The following is a 23,708-nucleotide window of genomic DNA, read 5'->3' as shown; positions in this document are numbered from 1 at the left end:
TTTTAGCTACATGCATTTTACTATCTTCAATAGACTAGAGATAAAAAGAAGAGAAGAGAGATTGTGCTGCACATTTAGTAAAAATAAAATGAATACATGCCGGATTTATTGGACATTTGTTTTATCAGTGTGCCTAATCACTATCAATCCATTTTGAATGTATTTTAAGCATTTAAAGTAACAAATAATAGTGGTTACAAAATTAGACAATTAAAAAGGATTTGATTCGTTTTGTCCAGCCATTACGTCTTCAACATTCTTTTCAACAATAACAAATTTACATATAGAATAAAAATGAATATAATAAATTACACTACAAAAAAAACTGATTTATCTACGAACCAAATCCGTATGTAACAGCAGAAATCCGTAGGTAAATCAGCATTATCTACGGATTTCCCACGAAAAAAAATTCGTATGTAATGTTGGCGTCGGTAATTTATCTATGAAATATGAGTCCGTAGGTAACAGCAGTCCGTAGGTAATACCTACAAACAGCAATCCGTAGGTAATACCCAGGAGCAACAATCCGTAGGTAATACTCAGGAGCAGCCGTCCGTAGGTAATACCTAAGACAACAGTCCGTAGGTAATTCACACCTACATTCAGTGGGTAAACCCATAGGTAAATCTGCATGCATCAAAATGTTTATTCAAGCATTAATTGAATTGTTTTTTTAAATCGTTTACTCCTGCATAATGAAACATTCAACTATCCAAAACATCCAACATATCAAAATTTTCCAAATTAAACCATCTATTACCAATTGTATTGAACCTATAATATTCAATACAACAATTAATCATCTTCCAATACATCTAACATAAAATAAAATACAATTAATTTCAAATCCACTTATGTAGTCTCATCATATAAAATAAGTCAAAGATAATATAAATAAAAAAGTAAGTCAACTTATAATCCTAATTCAAAACATAATCCAAAATAAAAAACTTAAAACTCCTAATAATGTACATAATCAATGTCTTGATATCGATGCTTGTTGTTGGTTGGATAGTTGTACTTGGACTTGTTACCTGCTTTCTCCAATAATAACCTTCAAGGTTCCATATAAAGTAAACACTATCAGATAAAAGACCAAGTTCGACATAATCAACATGTAACGTGATTAATTAATTTGACTTATAATATAAATTTACACTATCTTTAATGAAAGTTTTTTGTAAGACTTTTTTAGGATTAAAATGTTTTTTTTTATTAATAGTAAATACTTGCAAACAATCTAACCTTACCAAGAATATATAAAAGTTAAAGCTTAAACTTATAACTTCTACAATTAAAAACTTCTTAAAATACTTGTTAAAGAAGATTTTAAACTTATAACTTTTACAATTAAAAACTTCTTAAAATACTTGTTAAAGAAGATTTAATAAGATGATATAACTAGTCTAATATGTTTAAGAAAGGGAGGGAAGAAATACATTACCACATTTAGATGAAAGAGGAGGGTTAGGGGGTGGGCATGGGTTGGAGAGAATAAATAATGCATCAAAACAATGATACAAAGGGTCCCTAAACGTAAGGAATGTCTAGGTCCAACAAATGAAAATGATGGCCTTTAATAAGCATACTTATCTTTCAGTGTATCAGAAATATATGAAACTTTTTTATAAAAATTCACACAATACTTTAGAAAAATAGATTGATAGATCACCTTGGATGAGGTTTACCACTTTCTGCTCATACTTGCGATAACTTTGGATGAGGATTATCCTTTACCACTTTCTGCTCATACTTAAGCTACCTGTAAACATCATTCAAAATATTAACTTCAACTTTTTGTTTGCACCATAATCAATATGACAACTTTGTGAGGCAAAGGGACTTTAGAAACCCCAATATCAGTATTCTTAGAACACAATCTTATGTTATAAAAAACAATGACAACTATAATAAGAAGTACTAGTATAAGGAGATAGTCAATTTAATATCTATAGCAAAACATTATTGCATTGAAACAAATACAACAATAAAGAATTTTTGAGGTATTATTATATAAATGTATGATACTTTAAATTTAAATTAGGCATTTTTTTTGTAGTCTTGACTGCCTAAACAACTGTGTAGTCTTCACAAAAATGCAACCTACTATAGCTGCTTTTTAACCGTAAAAAAAAAACTCAAAACCCACCAACATTGACACGAACTATCAGAGCAAAACTGAGGTGTTGCAAATAGTGTAGCACTCCACAACCTTGGCACATTTGGCAGATGTAGGTGCTGGAGAATTCTACAGCAGATACACTACAAAGAAACTGGCATATCATACCTAGCAAATCCAATGAACAGCTCCTTCACTTGCATAATTTTTGCAGTTTGCCCTTCTTAACATCTTGGCATTGATTCATAGTGTATTAGCATAGCCTACTCTGCTGCTAGTGCTCTAAACAAAGCTATATAAAAACTACATTGTCTACATAGGAGATTCTAGATTCCTACACCTCATTTTCTTCCTCCTTCCTACCTGCACCACAAACCACATAATCCTTCCCCCTCCTTAACTTCACTTGTTGCAATACCTACCTCCATAAGGTTGGCCAATGCTTATTGCTTCTCTCCTTTCTTGCTTTTTTAACGGTAGTACATTACCTACCAACTTTTCGGTAAATAAATCCAATTTACATACGGAAAAAAATCCATAGGTAATAATCCATGGAAAAAAATCCATAGGTAATAATCCATGGGTAAAACAGGTTTTTCTTGTAGTGTTAATACACAAATTTAATGGTCTAAAACAGTTTTTTACATAACAGTTTACACCTGTTTTAGAGTGTCGGTACATAATTTATTAGTTAGTCTGCTGCATTTTTTTTTCTTATTACTTATTTCCCATAAATTTTGGACCAATTATAAAATCAATCATCTCACATTTTAGAGTTAACAAGCTGGTCAATAAATCGAATTGGTCACACCAATATAACCTCCCGATTAAAGATTGTTTCTGATGTATCACGCGAAGACAAAACTCATTATCTATATTTTGTAAGTGCAGCATATTAATAGTTAGCAAAATTGAATTTTACATATGACTAATGTACAAACATGAAAACCCATTTCCCCAATAAGATTACTAAAAACATTGGAGAGCTAACGATTTCAGCAGAATCATTCTAGGCGCTTTAATGAAACTATCCGAGAAGGGTAGGCAGTTGCACGTTGAGATGATGGCTCTCCACTTCACGAAATAAAGTACACTCTTGCCTACCGTCTTCTTCTGATACAATAACTACATAACTAATCATTTCTCTTCATCCTCAGAATCTGACTTTGCAAAAACTGGCTTAGGTTGGGTTTCTGCATATGCTGGAGCAATAAATTTTGGTTCCTTTTCTGCAACATCAGCATATTTCAGAATAGCTTCCCTTGGATCTTCCTCCATCCATGTCTCCTTGATCAGGCCCCCTTTCTGCAATTACCCTAAATGTAAGTATCTTCCACTTTCTCATCTAAACCATGAAAAAACTGGGAAGTCAAGAAAAATTAGACAAAAATGTTCAAAAAACAGACAAACCTTTAGAAGATACTGGGTCAGTAAGCTTCCTTGACTAGTACCAACTCGTCCACCAAATCCAGGACCTGTAATTGGTAATTCAGGTTTATGGGACTTAAATGGATCCTTTAGTACTTTCTCTCGCTGACGCTTTCGGCTTGGTTGATCTCTAAATAATGGTAATGCGTGAGGATTGTGAATGACAGGTTTTGCCTCAAAGTCATCAATTGATTTTTTCCTTGGTGCACGTGCAACACATACTAGAGCTCCTCTCTCACTTAGGGTTGGATCATATAGTATGTGAGTCCCTCCTTGGCTTTTATCACCAGTAGTTGCAAGAATCTATACAAATAAAAGCAAGTTCAGAAAGAATTATAAGCACGACAAAAAATATAGTACAGAGAATGCAAGATCATACCAGAAAATTGGTAAAATAACTATGATATTGAGTTATTACCTGATTCAGTTTAGGATGCCAATGACACTGAACAACACTGCAAGTGGATGATATGCCAACTCTTGAAACAAGCTCAAGGTTTACTCTATCGAAGAAGCACAATAAACCTCCTGTCGTGCTCTCCCTTTCCACAGATGTTCCAGTCAAAAAGAGTTGCTCATCGGGACTGAAGGCGATATTTGTTTGTCCATAGTGATTTGGCAGATCCTCAAATACCTTCAATGGTTCTTTTATTTTGCGTAGATCCCAAACCTGAGGCATAATTCATTGGTCAATCAACAGTCAGGAAGGTTTGATAGACATAATGCACGTCTAACAGAAAATAGCAACAAGCTATAAGAAGATTTCAGATATGTGAACATTTATTTACCTTCAGTGAACCATCAAAACTCCTTGACAATAAGATTCTCCCATCACTAGAAAATTTAAGACCACTAATATCATCTTCATGACCTTTTTCAATGTGTAGATCTGGTCTACTCCCCCAACCAGGCTTAATGTTCCAAATCTGTTAAAATTAATGACAGTTCCAATAAATATAAGGAGAAAGCTAAAAGCTACCACTGTTTCAGCCTATGCTTACAATCACTCTCTATTGACTTTATTGCTTGGTAATATCAGAGCAATAGAAAGATACCTGGATCGAACCATCTCCTATACCACCAGCAATGCACTTACCATCACGATCCCATGCACATGTGGTGACAGGAACTCTTCCAGGTCTTGCAAGCTTTGGTTTAATGACCTAACCATTGAATCATAACCATAACTTAAATAACATTAGAAAATTGTAAAAAAGAAATGACCACAAGTTTATCAAAATTTTCAATAATATTTTCCCATCTGTACCAAAAACAGAGCAGAAGAAAGGATTTTAAAAAGACAATGCTGATGATTTCCTCATAACCTAAAAGCAAAATAGCAGCCAATAATAGTAAAAGTAATGCCACAAACAAGATATTCTTTCAGCCACTTTTCTGTATGAAGGCTAAAGTTTTATTTTAAGAAAATCCAAGTACCCTCCTCCATATCTGTTTGAAATCTTTATCCCATAAAGAGATTAAAAGTACAAACAAAATCACTGTGGATGGAACTACTCCAATGAAAAAACCTTTACAACGGAAGACTAAGATAAATTTTCCAAACCTGCTTCTGACTTTTGAAGTCATTAACATCCCATATGCGTAGCGAGCCATCTTCTGATGATGTTAAAATGGTCTCTTTAGTTTTTGGATGCCACTCTCCACATGTCAGCCCAGATATATGGCCCTTGGTATTCTTTAGATCACGAATATACATGTCTCCCTTTACAAACTCTCCCAAAGTAAGCCCGTCTCGATCATAAATCTGTGGTAGAAGGATGAAAAACACAGTTAACGCAAAAATCACACATTAGCAGAAAAAAAACTAGCAGAAAATGATGCCTTGCACTACCTTTGCTTGAGCTGATCCAGTCACGCACAAAAAGCGATCTGCAGTTGGACTCCAGCTTAAATTGCGAACTTGATGACCTTCAAATGGCTCCAGCTGCCGAAACGATTCCAATCGAGCATTCATTCCTTGGAAGTCATACATTCGTACCGTATAGTCATAGCTTCCAGAAAGCACTCTTGATCCCGTATGATCCACAGCAAGAGCTGACACAACCTGTTAAAAGTTTCCCAGGTCATTAACAAATTGCCCCAAATATAACTGGTTTCCTTTCCTATTACTTTCAGATTTTGACAGCAGGTGCTCATTAAAGTAGCTGGGACCTGTCTTGTTGTGTTTTAGTCAAAATTGTGAAAAATGATACACGACTAGAATTTCAGTTGCATAGTGAAGGTTAAGGGTTTTTCAAGTCTCTATGATTGCAATTAAGGCCACATTGGCCACATACGTCAAACACAGTGCAAACCGTGATTTAAAACCTTAGTTCTAGTTCAGTAAGTACTTAGTTGTTGTATTGTAACCTGATAAGATTGGTCTAGGAAGGCGCAAACCTGCCGATAAACCTCAATGGTTAAAAAATTAAATTGGATGGGCTTAGGGTATTATGTATTTAAATTTTAATTATAAATCCCTAAAAAGTAGATAATGACACGGACAGGGTTGCCATCCAATCCCTAGCTATTTAATTTAGGGTTCTACGATGTGTAATGAACCAATGAAAAAATGTGAATTATTTCTAGTAGCAATTTGATTTTCTTCATAGAATCTTTATAGTTTACAGTAGCTGTAGCTTTTTTACTTCACATCATGACCCCACTCATTAAAAATAGAATAATTAATTGCAGACAGCCCAGAACTTATACCTAAGCTGAAGTAATTTACGATATTCGCGCACCCTTGGGGGATCAATGGATTACCGTAAGACTTAAAAAAAGTGTAAACCCCCCACCAATTGAAATTCTAGAGACTAATAAAGCTAGAATTCAAAACCCTAGAGTGTGGTGATCAGAATTAAAAATATATATTATTTTTCATTAATTTCAGGAAGGAATACCTTGGTGTGGCCCTTGAGAACAATCTCGTTGGTAAGAGGAATCCGGAAGCGGGTCCCTACCTCGTCTTCATCCGATTCATCTTCGGACTCCGACGCGTTCGGTGGCGGCGGGGGCGGGCCAATCATGTCGCCGTCCTCGGCCTCGTCATCAGAAGCTGAGGGCGGAGGCGGAGGAGGTCCGACGATGGGGGCATCGTCGTGATCGGGAGGCGGCGGTGGAATCGGGTTTTTGGAAGGACGGAGGGCATTGAGCCATTCCCTGGAAGAGGAGGAGAGAGAAGGAAGTGGGTTGGAGGAATTGGGATTGGGATTGGAAGTGGAAGTGGAACGACGTGTCGCATTGTGGATGGCTTCAAGAGGCGTTTGAGGTTTCGATTGCTTCCCGAACGACAGAGGAAACTGAGCTCTAGCACCGTCGTATATGTCACCCTCCTCCTCCATTTTCTCCACACTACAAAACGCAACACAAAATTCTACTATTTCATTCTCTTTTTTTATATCTATTTTATTATTCTTCCTTCTATTTCTCAATCGGGCCGAATTTGTCTTCTTCGGCCCAGTACCTCTCAGCCCAATTCTTATTTGAGAATCAAGCCTATATCCAGTTCACAACATTTTTAATTTTCAAAAATAATAATTCGGAAAAATATTTATTTCTTAAAAAAGTTATTATAATTAAGTATTATTAACTAACTAACTTCTTTAATCAGTTTGAATTATTTTTTTCCTGTATTGAAGAAAGAAGATAATGGATCTCAATAGGATAAAATTAAATTTTGAATTGGGTAACGACGTTAATTCTTATTAAACTTGTATAAAATTTAGCATTCTATATATAGACTCAAATTAGATATTAGTAATAAAGATATGATCATGTTTTTGTTTTTGTCTTTTCCCCCAGTAACAAAGGAAAGGTGCGTAGAAGGTATAAGAAAGTTATAGTATTTGATTCTTGAAATTTGAATGTAGTACTGAAACAAAAAATAGTAATTTGGTGGCTGCGTATCTGATATCAAATTTTTTTGGTGGGAGTAAGGCTAAGCAATGAAGTCACCTTGGCCATTTGTTTAATGGAGAATTGATGGCGATTGAGGGAGGTTGTAAGTGGGGAAGAAAAATGCATACACTGAAAAAGAGTAAAACCTAGGCATAATGACAAGACCACCATCCATTCGTACAATTCAACAACCATGTTTTACTCTTGTACTTAAGTGCAACTTCTTTTATAATATTCCAATTTTAATTTACCAAAGGTTGACGCATGGCTTCAATAATATTGGATTCATTTATGTTCTTACTTTTGGAATTATTATCAATGTTTTTTTCTAATTACGAACGTTGACAATTTTATCCAAAAAAAATAATATCGATCAAAAACAATTTGCAAACGATACTATTCGTACTCCCAACACTGAATATGAACAAATGATGTTGTTTATTCACTCTCTTTATATTTAGCGTAGCACTTCATCCTTGTTTGAGCATTGACTAAATTAGCTTGTAGTAGTTGAGGGATTTCTTTCCTAGTCCTCGCTGTGTAATTTACTGCTTCCACCATAGAATCTACAATCATTATCATAGTTGGGGGTGAAGGTGGGTAATCATATAAAACTTCAAATGGAGTTAATTGAGTGGTTGTGTGAAACTTGGTATTCTATCATAATTCTGCTAATGGCAAATAATTAACCTTTTTTAGGCATATCGCCTAAAATACATATAAGATGGCCTTTTACAGACTTGTTTAAGGTCACAATTTGGCCATTGGTTTGAGGATGAAAAACCGTAGACCACAGCAACTTTATTTCATGCCTTTGCATCAGTTCAGTCCAAAGTTGAGTCAGGAAGATTGAGTGGTGAGATGAAATTATCTTTGTTGGTCATCCATGCAGTTTGACGACATTATCCATCAAGAGTTGTACAGCTTTTGCAGCTCCAAAAGGATGAGACAAAGGTAAAACGTGAGCATACCTAGTTAATCGACCAATTATCACAAAAATAACAGTAAGATTTAAGCAGATGAATCATGAAAGTGTTGGGGGATTTTAGTCTTCAAACCTGACATCATTTCCTAGCTAAAGTACCCTTCTCCAATCCCCAATTACGCATCAATGAAGTTAGGGATTTTATTAATATTTTTTTGAAGAGAGAATCCAATTTCATGGATATAGATAAAACTTTTGACCACTACATTAAATAATTTTTTTATCATGATTAATAGTATTAATATTACTTTTAATAATATTCATATTAGCATTATTAATATTATTATTCATATTAATATTATTAATATTGTTATTAATATTAATATTAATACTAATATTAATATTATTATAATTCGTATGTAAGATCACTAAATAACATATTATTTTAATTACCTACCGATTTAATTATCATTGTTTATGAATTATACAACTACAGGCATGTTATTTGATGAAGAGGAAAATAATAAACTTTAGTTTATCTTTTTCTCACTGGGTTTTATATCCTTTGAATTGCTTGCTTTCTTTAACTTAAGTTAACTTGAGTAGTGTTGGTTTTGCAGGATTCGGATGATGAAATTGTAATATATCAAAGAACACAACAAATTCAAAGAACTTAACGATGGAAGGTTGTAATTCATATTATAAAGAAAATACAACTTTTGATAATTATTTTTTACGTACATAATTTACATAAAATTTTATTTTTAAAGTGATGACGTAATGGTAACTATTTTATAACGTAGTACCTATTTTTCTTAGTGCATGATCAACAGAAACCAGATATAAGAGATTATAATATATTATCTCTAATCCAAAAAAAAATTGAAGACAATAAGTTTCTTCTTTCTTTATGTTAATTTTGGTTCCTTTTCTCTAGTTATACAACATAGGCTACAAAAAATATATATTTTGCGAAAGAGACTCGTACTTGATGATATCACCTGTGCTGATTTGTTTAACGTTTTGATATGATACATTGTTTTGTTTATTCGAAGTGTTATTGAAATGCCGAGTTACAGGAAGCAAATGATATAATGGCGAACTTGAAATTCCTCTATGCCCGTCATGGGTGACAACTTTGCTCATAAGCCGCCCATGTGGTCGTTCACCATCCTTCATATATATCTATAAATATCACATCATCATCTTCGTCCTCTCTTGTCTTACATTCTTTTTTTTTTTATCAGCATCTTGTCCAGTTACCATAAGTTCAACTTTGATAGAACTTTTTTCTCTACTCTTTGATTCTTGAAAACTTTTTGATTGTTTCTTGAAAATGGAGGAGGAGGGTAGTGTCAAAGCAGGAAGTAGTCTCCGAGCAGGCAGTACTATGAGTAGTTTGAGGATTGGGAGTGTATCAGTTTGGAGGAACAGTGGTGTGGAAATCTTTGCCAACTCTTTCCACCAGGAAGATGATGAAGAGGCTCTGAAATGGGCTTCCATTCAGAAACTTCCTACGATGGCACGTTTGAGGACAGGTTTGCTGACTTCACCTGAAGGGGTTGCCAATGAGATTGATGTTCATCAACTGGGGTTGCAAGAAAGGAGAGGTTTGCTTGAGAGACTTGTCAGAGTTGTTGAAGAGGACAATGAGAAGTTCATGCTCAAGCTCAGGGACCGCATTGATAGGTGAGTGCATGTCTTAGTGTCATTTCTCTTCCTTTTAAGTAAGCTGCATGAAACACACTAGAGTCTGTATTGGATTGTTGCATCAGGTCTTAGTTCAAATCTCATTGTCATCATTATACAATGAAACAAGTTTAGCTGAATGCTTTTACAATGCACTGTTCATGACTTCATTTTTGGAATGGATGGTGTCAGAGTTGGAATTGCCATTCCTACAATAGAGGTTCGATTTGAGCACATGAGCGTTGGAGCAGAAGTTCATGTTGGAAGTAGAGCTCTGCCTACTTTCACTAACTACATGGTTAATAAAGTTGAGGTGAGTGTACCAATACCAACCTTAAGAAATAATATTTACCTCTTTGAAGTAGATTTTGATATGTCTTTTACTTTTGCTGGCTTTTAAAGGGGCTATTGAACTTCCTACATCTACTCCCAAGTAGAAAACAGCATATAAATATTCTCCAGGATGCTAGTGGAATAATAAGGCCTGCCAGGTAACAGTTAACCCAGAAAGTACTTATATTATATTTCATTTGGGTTGAATTGATCACTGACAAAAACAGGTCACAAGGGATAGTACTGTCCTGGTACCATATTTAGAAGAGATAATTGGAAAAGGATTATAAGTTCTGTATGTTGTTAATACAAATGAATACTTTTATTTATAAAAAGAAAACCAATATAATATTTGCTAAATTCGGTGTATTGTATACACTCATAGACATTTTTTTGTAATGAAGAAAAAAAATACAATGATAAGAAACAAAAGTTGATATCTAATGATGAAAAATATATTTGTAACAAATCTATATCGTGTCTTTCTATTTAATGTATCGAATCATATTTCTAAATCTCTCTAACCATTTGGAACAAACAATCTTAAACAACATGTCACTGTTTGGTTTTCTCCAGAATGACATTGCTTTTGGGCCCTCCAAGTTCTGGGAAGACCACTCTCCTGTTGGCCTTGGCTGGAAGACTTGATTCAAAACTTAAGGTTGAGCATGTATTTAATTGTTAATTGATGGTGTCATGCTTGTGCTCGTATTTTCCATTTTTCATTTGTAGCTAATAAGTTATAACTTCTTGATCAGTTCAATGGAAAAGTGACTTATAATGGCCATGAGATGAACGAGTTTGTACCCCAACGAACTGCTGCTTATGTCAGTCAAAATGATCTTCATATTGGAGAAATGACAGTCAGAGAAACCATGGCCTTTTCAGCAAGAGTCCAAGGAGTTGGACCTAGTTATGGTTAGTCCACATTGCAATTTCGGGAAGTCATATGCAAAAATTTCATATGAAGATCAAGTTTTAACCAAAATTATTTCCCATTTATACAGATTTGCTAAGAGAGGTGTCCAGAAGAGAAAAAGAAGCAAATATTACACCTGATCATGATATAGATGTCTATATGAAGGTAACACACAGATAATTGTCTATTAAAGATATGTTTTACCCATTTGGCTTGATTCCCTTGAACTTCCTTGCAAACTTTTTGAAAGACGGAATGATAAGCTTTCAAACCAATGGAAGAACAATGTGTGGTTTTTAATAGTAATAACATATCTATTAAAACTTTGGAATTCTATTTCTACACATTAAGCAATGGATTTTCTTTTCGGGGAGACAGATACTATGAACAAATCTGTTACATCTGCTTTTCTTTCTTATTTGTGTTGAACTTGAGTGAACCATCTATTTATGTCTATCTCTTAAAATTAAATAGAATGATTTGATAATTAAGTGGTTGAACTTCTGACTTGTAATGCTCAGGCTGTCGCAACCGAAGGTCAGAAAGCAAATTTTATTACAGATTATATTCTAAGGGTAAAATTTCTGTACTCAAGCGTTCTAAAATAATTCTAAAGCCATTTTTTGTTAAATTCCAGTTTGATTTGCTTTATATTTGCAGATTCTTGGACTGGAGGTCTGTGCTGATACTGTTGTGGGAAATGAAATGTTAAGAGGGATATCTGGTGGACAAAGAAAACGTGTTACAACAGGTAAAACTATTGACTTCAAATTTTGAAGTGTATCATATCTAATTAACTCAAGCAATTCATGGTGCAAAAGTCTTCACGAAATATATATCTGTAAATACAGGGGAGATTCTGGTTGGACGACCTAAAGCTCTATTCATGGATGAAATATCTACTGGTTTGGATAGTTCAACAACTTTTCAAGTTGTGAATTCACTCAAGCACTATATCCATTCTCTCAAAGGAACTGCTGTTGTTTCACTCTTACAACCAGCACCAGAGACTTACAATCTTTTTGATGATATTATTCTACTCTCTGATGGGCAAATTGTGTATGAGGGTCCGCGTGAACATGTTCTTGAATTTTTCGCTTCTGTGGGTTTCAAATGTCCTGAGAGGAAAGGTGTTGCAGACTTTTTGCAAGAAGTAAGTGTGGTTTAACTTCTTTCTACGCTGTAAAAAATAAAAGTACATGTTAAATGTTATAGACTAATAGCAATTTTATTTTATCATCACATGTACAAATTTATTATGTTAATAAAGGTGACATCAAGGAAAGATCAGGAGCAATATTGGGTACTCAGAGATCAGCCTTACAGATTCGTCACAACCAAAGAGTTTGTAGAGGCATTTCAATCATTCCATGTTGGGCGAAGCCTTGATAATGAACTTGAGACTCAATTTGACAAGTATAAAAGCCACCCTGCAGCTTTGGCAACCCAAATGTATGGATTAGGAAAGTGGGAACTGTTTAAAGCTTGCTTCGCAAGAGAATATTTACTCATGAAGCGTAATTCATTTCTTCACATCTTCCAACTTTGCCAGGTAGGTTTGATCTTTGTAACTTTTCATGTCAATGTTTCATGTACATGGACATTATTTAATAATTTCCATTACTAATGCCTTTTGCTACATCTTTTAGCTTGCTACAGTGGCCTTTATTGCAATGACTGTTCTTTTTCGGACCGAGATTCACCGAGATTCAGTGATTGATGGTGGTATATATGTGGGGGCATTGTTCTATGGCCTTCTTGTAATTTTTTTGGATGGATTTGCTGATCTTACCGTGACAATTTCTAAGCTTCCTGTTTTTTACAAGCAAAGGGACTTTCTCTTCTTCCCTTCATGGATATATGTTCTTCCTGGATGGATCCTGAAACTCCCCATGACTTTTGCGCTAGTGGGAATCTGGGTGTTCCTCACCTACTATGTTATTGGTTTTGATCCATATGTTGGAAGGTAAAAGAGCTGTTTATGTACTATTTCCCTCCACCTCCCCCCCACCCTTTCTCATGTTAAAATACTACTGAGGTGAGAAGTGACATGTATCTATATCTCTACTTATCGCAGATTATTCAGGCAATTCCTTCTTCTGTTATTTGTTAACCAGATGGCTTCATCCTTATTCCGGTTTATTGGAGCACTTGGTAGGGAACTGACAGTTGGTTTCACAATTGGGTCATTTACATTGTCCATCCTCATTGCTATGAGTGGTTTCGTCTTGTCAAAAGGTAGCATAATATCAATACAAAAGAAGTCTTTCTTTCATTACAATAACACTACTACTTAATTGTCTTTGCTTCATGCCGATAGACAATGTGAAAAAATGGTGGCTGTGGGGCTTTTGGTCATCACCTATGATGTATGGACAAAATGCCCTAGTAAATAATGAGTTCCTAGGGAAGAGATGGAGACATGTAAGCTTTTCCATATTAATCTTTGTAGACATTTTGTGCTTGCCTTGTATAGATAATCTAATGTATGGACATATTTCATATGAAAGGTTCTACCCAACTCAACTACACCATTAGGAGTTGAAGTTCTGAAATCTCGCGGGTTCTTCACTCAGTCAAAGTGGTATTGGATTGGTGTTGGGGCACTGATTGGATATACGATAGTGTTCAATATCTTTTACATCCTCGCTCTCACTTACTTGAACCGTGAGCTTCTTCACCTAAAAAATGTTTTGTAACCAAAAAAGAGAGCTTAATTTGTGTACTAATACCATCACAAATTGGTTATCAGCATTAGTGCAGCATCAAGCTGTTAAATCAGAGCAATCTCAAAGCAATGCACAGGATGGTGGAAGCAGTTCTACTAGGTCTTCATCCAGAAGAAAAGAAACTGAGAGAAGAGGAATGGTTCTTCCGTTTGAATCACATTCCATCACCTTTGAAGATGTAACATATTCTGTTGACATGCCACTGGTAAAGGGGATAAATAAGTAAACGAAAAAAAAAAGAACACTTGTATCAAACTTTCTGAGCATTATTAAGATTTCTGAGAATTATTAAGATTTCTGAGTCCATGCACTAAATTTGCAGGAAATGAAGAATCAGGGTGTTATTGAGGATAGGTTGGACCTTTTGAAGGGTGTCAGTGGCACTTTCAGACCAGGAGTTCTCACTGCTTTAATGGGTTCCACTGGTGCTGGCAAAACAACTCTGATGGATGTACTAGCTGGAAGAAAGACCGGGGGGTATATTGGTGGGAACATCACAATTTCTGGCTATCCAAAGAAGCAAGAAACCTTTGCAAGAATTTCTGGATACTGTGAACAAAATGATATCCACTCTCCCCATGTCACAGTATATGAATCTTTGCTCTATTCAGCATGGCTTCGATTATCAGCAGAAATCAATTCTGAAACCAGGAAGGTTAGTACCTTAATCCCATGTTGAGTATAAATATCCTAGTTAAATTACTTCTTACATTGTTACACAATTTTCTTCTACAGAATTAGTGATTTGACTTCTCTCCAGTAAGAAATTTACTTAAAAAATATAGTATGAAACTATAATTTTTTACAACAGAATAGATTTTACTGTTTTTTAGTTCATCTAACGAGGACAAGTAATTTATTATCACGACATCTACATTTGACTTACCAATTAATAGTTATAACTTTAGGTGTAAGGTACTTTAGAACTCAAATTCCAGTATAAGTTACTTGATTCCATGCACGGTCTCCCTCTCAGCTATTTCTTGTACATTTCACATACTGTGTCACTTGGAGTGTTATAAAAACATCATTTAAATGTCTTATGAGTTTACTAAGTTTGAAATGACTAACGGTTGGTGGCAGATGTTCATTGAGGAAGTGATTGAACTTGTGGAGCTGAACCCTCTAAAGCATTCAATTGTTGGATTGCCAGGTGTTAACGGTCTATCAACAGAGCAACGCAAAAGATTGACTATAGCTGTTGAGCTAGTGGCTAATCCCTCTCTCATATTCATGGATGAGCCAACTTCTGGGCTAGATGCAAGAGCTGCTGCTATTGTCATAAGAGCAGTTAGAAACATAGTGGACACTGGAAGAACAGTTGTCTGCACAATCCATCAGCCTAGCATTGATATATTTGAATCTTTTGATGAGGTAAAATAAGCAGAGTAACAATTTGACTGATTTATTCTATTAAGAAGTTTCTAACTCTTTGCCAACTAAATGCAGCTTTTTCTTATGAAACGAGGAGGGCAAGAGATATATGTGGGACCACTTGGGCATCATTCTTCTCATTTAATCAGTTATTTTGAGGTAAAACGTTAAGAAAATTAAACTGCATGTTTTGCTTCAGACCTGACTGAGTAAAAATTTCACTTGGTGGACACATTTCTCATGAAGGAAATTAAAGGGGTCAATACGGTTGAGGATGGCTACAATCCAGCAACGTGGATGTTGGAAGTCACAACTTCAGCAAAAGAAATGGAATTGGGGATTGATTTTGCTGAAGTGTACAAAAATTCAGAGTTATACAGGTATATTCAATTCGTTGAAGTCTAAGTTGTTCAAAGTATGGAAATGTTACTTAGGTAAACTGTCATGTGGCATATATTTCAGGAAAAACAAGGAAACTATCAAAGAATTGTGTACTCCAGCCACTGGTTCAAAGGACCTTCATTTTCCTAGAAAGTACTCAAGGTCCTTCATTACTCAATACATGGCTTGCTTATGGAAACAACATTTGTCTTACTGGCGCAATAATCAATATACTGCCCAAAGGTTTCTCTTCACAATTGCTTTGGCCTTGTTGTTTGGGAGCATGTATTGGGACCTTGGCTCCAAAATGTGAGATGAAGTCATCAAACTGAAAAACAGGATATTTTTTTGCCTCAAACTCATGTTAGATATCTCTATCTCTTTCTAAAGTTGTATTTCCATATCTTTTGCAGCAAAAAGCCACAAGATCTTTTCAATGCCATGGGATCCATGTATGTTGCTGTTCTCCTTCTTGGTATTAAGAATGCTTATTCAGCACAACCGTTGGTGGCTGTTGAAAGAACAGTGTTTTACAGGGAAAAAGCTGCTGGAATGTATTCAGCTTTGGCATATGCTTTTGCTCAGGCAAACACTTGCTGTTTAGAGATTTAACTTTTTAACTTCCTTGCATGTAATGATGTACAAATTTATTTCAGGGTCTAACTATTCTGATCTTATATTTCCTAGCAGGTTGTGATCGAACTACCTCATGTTCTTTTACAAAGTGTGGTTTATAGCAGTATAGTGTACGCAATGATCGGTTTTGAGTGGACTATAGCTAAATTTTTCTGGTACCTTTTCTTCATGTACCTCACCTTCCTCTACTTTACCTATTATGGCATGATGTCTGCTGCCATGACCCCAAACCCCATCATTGCGGTTATATTTTCTTCTGGAATCTATGAAGTATGGAATCTCTTCGCAGGATTCATTATCCCACGGCCAGTAAGCTTTCACTTCCTTTGATGTCTGATGCAGTTTTTTATATTTACTTTATAACCTTAAGACATGAAGAGTGCTAATAAACACTTTCTAATACTCTTTCTAGCACACTCTACACTACGGATTGAAATCACAAAAATCACTTTGCGCATTAAATAAAGAGTGTGAGTCTCAACTATGATAGAAAGTGTTCTTTGAGATATCACTGATATTTCTCATTTTGTGATGTATCAATTATGTATTCATGTCAGGACATTGCATAACACTTCAATTAGTTCTAGATGAATCTTTTTGTATCTATCTTAGATTTTTTAAAATTCTTACCAGAGACAAAAATTGTCTCTAGTGATTTGTCTCATGTCCTATGATTTAAAAAAAAGGGTCATACTTATATGTCTTTGTCTTGTTGTTTTTATGTCTCTGAGTTGTTACTAAGTTTCCTAAACATGATTAACTTTATTTGTATCCTTTGGGGCATGGGTGAACAGAGGATTCCTGTCTGGTGGAGATGGTACTATTGGGGAAATCCAGTGGCTTGGACTTTGTATGGGTTGGTGACATCACAATATGGAGATGTTCAAGACCTTATTGAGTTTAATGGTAAAAGTACAACAGTGGAAGACTTTTTGAGAAACTACTTTGGTTTTAAGCATGATTTTTTGGGAGTGGTTTCAGCTGTACTTATAGTATATGCAGTAACTTTTGCATGCATCTATGCCATTGCCCTAAAGTTGTTTAATTTCCAAAGACGTTAAGAATGAGGCATTCATATTTTGGTTAGGATAATAGTGATTTGTGCAGGAAAAAAACATGTCTTTCTGTGTTATCTTGTCTTGGAATTTAAAATTGTATCATTACCATCATGTATCACTTTTAGTTTTTAATTATACATTTGTCTTATAATACTTTTTTTAATCCCTTCACAATTCCAAAAAATTTGGGTGTGTTTGATGGGGTTAACTTGCTTTGTCATATCTATTTTTGTGTATTATCAATTTACTAAAAAAATTAGTCAACACTTTTCTCAGAAAATAAATGCCACTGTTATTTGGAAAGAAGTTTCTACATCATAAAATCCACTCAAGCTTAAAGCCACCATAGATGAAATAGAATCTATTTTGACCTTATAAATTTCTTTTTAATTTCAATTCAATTAAATATTGGACATTATTATTTTACCAATGTGCTTAGAAAAATTTAATGGTTTACAAAATAAAAAAATAATAATAGTAGTAATAGTTTACAAAATAATTGGTACTTTATGTGAAATATCTAATATATACTTTTATTTATATAAAAATATTTTAGATTGAATTAAAAATAATCGCTATATATAAGATGTCCAGATTTTGCAGTAAACGTAGTAATTATTTAAATATTATTATCAATTAAGTTATTAAGTATTGTATTACTGTCAAACTATGAACCTCTATAAATTAAAAGCTCAATAAAATATCAAATTGTTTCTTGAAAAATAATTTTCCAATCAGGTTTAAAAAAAAAAGATAAGCTAAAATGGTAATATAATATATGTTTAAAGAAAAAAAATGATTTTACACTTTCAGTAAATCATAAAATATCATGTATAATAAATTTATCAAACTTTATTTTAACTATTCCAAAAATCACACAGTTAGTTATTCTGTCTATGTAGAAAAAATTAAATTTGACATTTCCAAATATCATATGTAAGTTATGAAGATCGAGTTTTAGTGTTTTAGAGAAATAAAAGGAGAGAATTGATGCATTTTTGGGAGGGAAGAACGTGAAAATTTAATACAATATAAATCCGTATATAATACGGCATATTTTATTTTTATTCTAATACACAGGACTCGACAGATTCTTTTATCATGATTTTTATTATAATAATTATTATTATTAATAATATTAATATAATTTATATAATTTATATTATTAATATTATTAATATCATTTATATTATTAATATTATTTATATTATTAATGTTATTCATAATATAAATATTATTAATAGTATTAATATCATTTATATTACTAATAGTATTAATATCATTTATATTATTAATATTATTAATATCATTTATATTATTAATATTATTAAAATATATAAATTATTAATATCAATAATATTATTAAATATTTTTAATATTATTAAATATTATTAATATTTTAATATTATAAATATTTTTAATATTATTGTTAATATTATAAATATTGTTAATATTATAAATATTGTTAATATTATAAATAACATAAATATTAATAATATTAATATAATTTATATTATTAATATCATTTATATTATTAATATCATTTATATTATTAATATCATTTTTATTATTAATATCATTTATATTATTAATATTATTAATAATAAAAATATTAATATAAATATTATCACTAATATTAATATTATTATTATTACAATTATTAAAAATATTTTGTATGTAATACTTTATGTACGGATTTGTATCCGTATGTAAATTTTTTTATATAGTTTTTATATTATAATTTTTTTCTTTCATTAAATTAAAAGAAATAATTAAACTCAAATTATTTTTCTAATTTAGTTATAACAACGTAATAAATCTTAAAATTATTTCAATTTTCTATAACATTTTTTATATTTTATTTATTTATTTATTTTAGTTTGTTCATTGTTTTTAATTCCCATCAAGAATTATACGAATCCAAATCCGTATGTAACGCTCACTTTATATAAGGATTTGGATCCGTACGTAAAAATTGATATGTAACACTTACTTTACATACGAATTTGGATTCGTATGAAAAAATCCGTATGTAAAACTATGTATGTAACACTCACTTTACATATAGATCCAAATCTGAATGTAAAAATCTGTATGTAATGCTTACTTTACATACAAATCTGGATCCGTATGTAAAAATCCGTATGTAACGCTTACTGTACATACAGATCAAAATTCGTATGTAAAAATCCATATATAATGCTCACTTTACATACGGATTCAGTTCCTTATGTAAAAATTCGTATGTAACGCTGACTTTACATACAGATCCAAATCCATATGTAATGCTCACTTTACATATGAATGCAGATCTGTATGTCAAAATTCGTATGTAACTTTCACTTTACATACGGATTCAAATTCGTATGTAATGCTTACTTTACATACGAATTTGAATCCGTATGTAATAATCAGTATGTAAATAGCAAATTTCTTGCAGTGCAATGGTGTTCATAGTCAAATCTGCATATAAAATCTTTAAAGAAGATGTCCAGGAGGGAGGAAGAGAGGGATTTATATGTGGGTTTTTGGAAGATTAAGGCTCAATCGTCAACTCTTGTTACAGTTTGGAAGATTTTAGAAGACAAGATTTCAACTAGTGCGAATTTGGCAAGAAGAGGAATCAGGATAGATAGTTGCATTTGTTGTTGTGTGGGGAGGAAGAGGAAACCACGTCTCACCTCTTTTGCACGTGCAGACTTCGACGGATCATTGGGAGTCAAAAACGCATTTTTTTTTTTAATTTCAAGAATTTTCAAGATTAGTGGGACGATAAAAGTGTTAACCAGATGTGGGGTTTGTGTGTGGGTAGCCGTGGTAGTTGAGTTGTAGAATCACAGGAACAAGAAGATCTTTAAAAGCGGCATGATAGACCATATTGAAATTTTTACAATGGTGTAGCTTAAGGTATGATCATGGGTGCTATCCAAAATCCGTGGTGTAGGTTTTTTGTATTCCGATTGGTGTCTTGGGCCTCTGATCTGCATGAGATGAATCCGTTAAAAATTGTCAAGTGATTTTTTGCGGGGTGGAGTTTGTAGGGGATTTGTTAGGGGGTCAATTTTGTTTGTCTGGGTTGTATGTTTTTGTTTGGACTTGGAGCTAAGACATAAAATGTTTGCATAAGGGTTGAGGTATCTTTAAAATCTCTCTACTTTATTAATTTGTTTTTTCTGATAAAGAAAAATCTTAAAGTTCAAGAAATTCAAATTTGACACAATCCTTTTTTATTATGGTCAAATTATACTTAATATATTAATGAAATTGAAATTGTGCAACTATTTCTACACTACTTTATACTTTTTAATTTATATAAACTTCATGATAAATTAAGAAAGTCTGAAATACAAATTAAAAAAGTAATCTATATTTTAATCTATAAAAAATTATTTTAATATAAATTTTACTCTATATCTAACTTTTGTAAGTTTTTTATAATATTATAAATTAATAAAGATAAAATTACACCTCAAATTAAATATGCATAATAATAATAATAATATTTTATATATATCAGTACAATAAAATTATTAAATAAAAATATATTTTAAAGATAAAAAATAATTAATCACTATTAAATAAATTAAATATTATTTTAAAAATAAAAAATTATTGATATTTATTGTAATTTTTATTATTAATGAAATTTATAAATTATTTTTTAAATTGATATTTAATTAACTACCAACTTAATAAAAAATAATTGATAGTTAAAATTAACTAATTATATATCGATCTAAAAATTAGTTTATATATTTTATTAATAATAAAAAATATTTTAAATATCAATAATTATTTATCTTAAAAAATATTTAATTTAATTAATATAATGATTAATTATTATTATTTTAAAATTAATTTTTATTTAATAATATCATAATATATATCAATAAATAAATAATTAAATTAAATAGTGCAGAGACTCGAACCCATAAAAAAGACATGTAGAATCCTAGTAGTAGGGGTTACAAAACACACCCATGTGGGCACACACTATGAAAAATATCCAACCTTACATTAACAATTTAGGTTGAACTTTATTTTATTAAGGATAAAAAATATAAATGATGATAATATATAATTTTATTCTTCAGTTATTCTAAAATTTTATTTAATTTACCTAAACTTCTAAATTCTCTACACATTCTTTAAGATTTACGATTCATCGGTCATTCTTTTTAGATTAGGTTTCATCTTAGAGTAAAGAGTAGATTAATTACAATTTTGATTTAAGTAATAACTTCATATTTCCGTTAAAATTAACCCTATATTGTTTTCTTCTCTTTTCTAAGTTTATGGAACTATACTTCATTTTTTTTCTTCTAAATCAACTAAGTAACAAGAATGTTAAACAACAAGTTACACTAAAATGTTAAAGTAATCCTACTAGTATTATGGAAAAAGTGAGAAGTAGTTATTATCTCAACAGCAGCAAACAGAGAAATGAGAAGACAGATAAGAGATCTAGAAAGGAAACCAAGGGGGTCCAAACTCATTGTTTTTTATAACTAACTTTTTTCTCCCCACTATTCATAAGAAAATAGGCACCCACTACCTCATTCAATAATCCTTATTTCTACCCCCCTCCCCACCTCCCCATTTCTTTCTTTTCTTTTATTTTTTTTTTCTCTCTTTCACTCTTTCTTCTCTCTCCAATTTCTCTTCCATAATTAATCTATTTTTAGATCTAATAACACCATGCAATAGGTGAGGAGTCATACTACATTTTTACTCGAACATATTCTTAAACCGAGTAAATTCATATTTGTTCTAAAGATATTTTATTATCTGTTTTTCTTTATGATTTAGTCATCAATCTTACTGGAGGCAATTGAGAAAAGTGTTTCTTTCAATTTAATTAAGTTCATACTAAATTTTGGCAATGTTTCTATAACTTATTCTAGGTTCCTAAATTTTGGAGTGATTCCTTTATTTGAGGTAGAATTTCCATCAAAATAAGGAATTTCAGGTAAGACAAACTAACTTTAATTTTTAATAGCACCCTAGAGTAGAAGATCTTTGATGTTGTTTGTGTATTAAGTATTGATGGATGCCTATGTGGTAACGGAGATCTCCGAGTTTCACAGATGATTTAAGTCACATAAACTAAGGTATCAGGTGGTGAGAAGCTGATGGGAAAATTCATGCACACCGTCACATATGAGATGCACGACTTGAGTTCTATTGAAATCATTTCTATTGGATTAGCTGGTAATCTAAGTCTTGGGTATTGGATCAGATGTTAGTCTCTGGTAGGACTATGTACACGAGCAGATGATGATCATACAGGTGACAAATGTTTTGGAGGACTTAAGATGTTGGTTTGAATCTTATATTGTAAATATTTGTATTTTATAAGTTTTAATCATGTATTAAGAATGTTTTGAAAAAACTTTAAGTTTATATATAAACATATAGGATTTATATTATAATATTTAGATCTATTTCTGGAGTATTAGAATACACCATATATCACTTTTGAAAAAAGGTTAATAATAGTGACTTTTTTAGCAATTAATCAGTGGTTTTGCATTGACATTGAATCTTGTGTGTATAAACTGTCGGTAAATAATTTTTCTACACTAGTGTATCCACGATTTTTTTTTCCATATATCTTGTTTTAATTAAATTAATATCCACGATGTTTGTATGTTATTATTTTTTTACATTTGATGTGTAGTTTATAATTTGAATACAAATAATGATAGAAGAGTAATACTAGTTATAAATAAAAAAATAAGTATAATTATATTTTGAAGTAGTTGAAATATCTGTAGTTATTTTTAGTTGACGGATAATTTATATATCTAATATTCTTTTTTCTTTTTCATTATTGTTGTGTTGCATACAAAATATAATTAACAGTAAGATAGGAATATGACGTGTAGGATATTCACGAATCTCCATCTTATATTGTTATAAATATATAGTAAATATTGAATTTATAGAGATAACGTGCATTAATAATTTTATTTAATACTTAATTAAATGAAATAAATTATGGGTTGAATTCGGAAACTGAATAAGAATGAGCGTGGATTAAACTAGCATTAAACTAGCATTTAAACTAGCATTAAATAATAATTTTATTTAATACTTAATTAAATGAAATAAATTATGGGTTGAATTCGGAAACTGAATAAGAATGAGCGAGGATTATGTTAGTCACTATTAATCTTTTAGAGACTAATTTAGAATTTAAAATACTAGTAGA

At 32.1% G+C, this 23,708-nt stretch overlaps 2 protein-coding genes and 1 long non-coding RNA gene across 3 annotated transcripts; 1 reads left to right on the top strand and 2 right to left on the bottom strand.

Moving 5' to 3' along the window:
- Positions 1 to 738: 738 nt before the first annotated feature.
- Positions 739 to 1,775, bottom strand: LOC137816197 (uncharacterized). Its single transcript, XR_011081780.1, has 2 exons — positions 1,676 to 1,775; positions 739 to 1,057 (listed from the first exon to the last, which is right to left on the bottom strand). It is a non-coding gene; the product is annotated as an uncharacterized lncRNA (long non-coding RNA).
- A 1,202-nt stretch (positions 1,776 to 2,977) lies between these two features.
- Positions 2,978 to 7,085, bottom strand: LOC137814345 (uncharacterized). Its single transcript, XM_068617032.1, has 8 exons — positions 6,454 to 7,085; positions 5,403 to 5,615; positions 5,115 to 5,315; positions 4,606 to 4,713; positions 4,339 to 4,476; positions 3,969 to 4,220; positions 3,533 to 3,853; positions 2,978 to 3,427 (listed from the first exon to the last, which is right to left on the bottom strand). The coding sequence occupies exons 1-8, from the start codon at positions 6,892 to 6,894 to the stop codon at positions 3,260 to 3,262; spliced, it is 1,842 nt and encodes a 613-aa protein (XP_068473133.1). The 5' UTR covers positions 6,895 to 7,085; the 3' UTR covers positions 2,978 to 3,259.
- A 2,365-nt stretch (positions 7,086 to 9,450) lies between these two features.
- Positions 9,451 to 17,725, top strand: LOC137814344 (pleiotropic drug resistance protein 1-like). The gene is made up of 23 exons (XM_068617031.1): positions 9,451 to 10,064; positions 10,257 to 10,377; positions 10,467 to 10,555; positions 10,974 to 11,058; positions 11,156 to 11,315; positions 11,405 to 11,481; positions 11,838 to 11,891; positions 11,977 to 12,067; positions 12,168 to 12,469; positions 12,587 to 12,868; positions 12,966 to 13,282; positions 13,394 to 13,554; positions 13,637 to 13,740; positions 13,827 to 13,983; positions 14,069 to 14,250; positions 14,368 to 14,700; positions 15,129 to 15,419; positions 15,495 to 15,578; positions 15,666 to 15,799; positions 15,882 to 16,109; positions 16,214 to 16,385; positions 16,491 to 16,745; positions 17,231 to 17,725. The coding sequence occupies exons 1-23, from the start codon at positions 9,712 to 9,714 to the stop codon at positions 17,495 to 17,497; spliced, it is 4,299 nt and encodes a 1,432-aa protein (XP_068473132.1). The 5' UTR covers positions 9,451 to 9,711; the 3' UTR covers positions 17,498 to 17,725.
- The last annotated feature ends 5,983 nt before the right edge of the window (positions 17,726 to 23,708 follow it).

The sequence above is a fragment of the Phaseolus vulgaris genome, chromosome 1, assembly GCF_000499845.2.
Source record: "Phaseolus vulgaris cultivar G19833 chromosome 1, P. vulgaris v2.0, whole genome shotgun sequence".
Lineage (NCBI taxonomy): Eukaryota > Viridiplantae > Streptophyta > Magnoliopsida > Fabales > Fabaceae > Phaseolus > Phaseolus vulgaris.
The sequence above is the reverse complement of the archived record's forward strand: the minus strand, read 5'-3'. Positions and strand labels throughout refer to the sequence as shown.

Coding starts and splice junctions, on each gene's coding strand:
- LOC137814344 (XM_068617031.1), top strand. CDS start 9,712: ATGGAGGAGGAGGGTAGTGTCAAAGCAGGAAGTAGTCTCCGAGCAGGC. Junction 12,470..12,586: donor TTGCAGACTTTTTGCAAGAA/GTAAGTGTGGTT, acceptor ATGTTAATAAAG/GTGACATCAAGGAAAGATCA. Junction 16,110..16,213: donor TGGGACCTTGGCTCCAAAAT/GTGAGATGAAGT, acceptor TATCTTTTGCAG/CAAAAAGCCACAAGATCTTT.
- LOC137814345 (XM_068617032.1), bottom strand. CDS start 6,894: ATGGAGGAGGAGGGTGACATATACGACGGTGCTAGAGCTCAGTTTCCT. Junction 4,221..4,338: donor GTTTTGATGGTTCACTGAAG/GTAAATAAATGT, acceptor ATTATGCCTCAG/GTTTGGGATCTACGCAAAAT. Junction 3,428..3,532: donor TGACCCAGTATCTTCTAAAG/GTTTGTCTGTTT, acceptor GGGTAATTGCAG/AAAGGGGGCCTGATCAAGGA.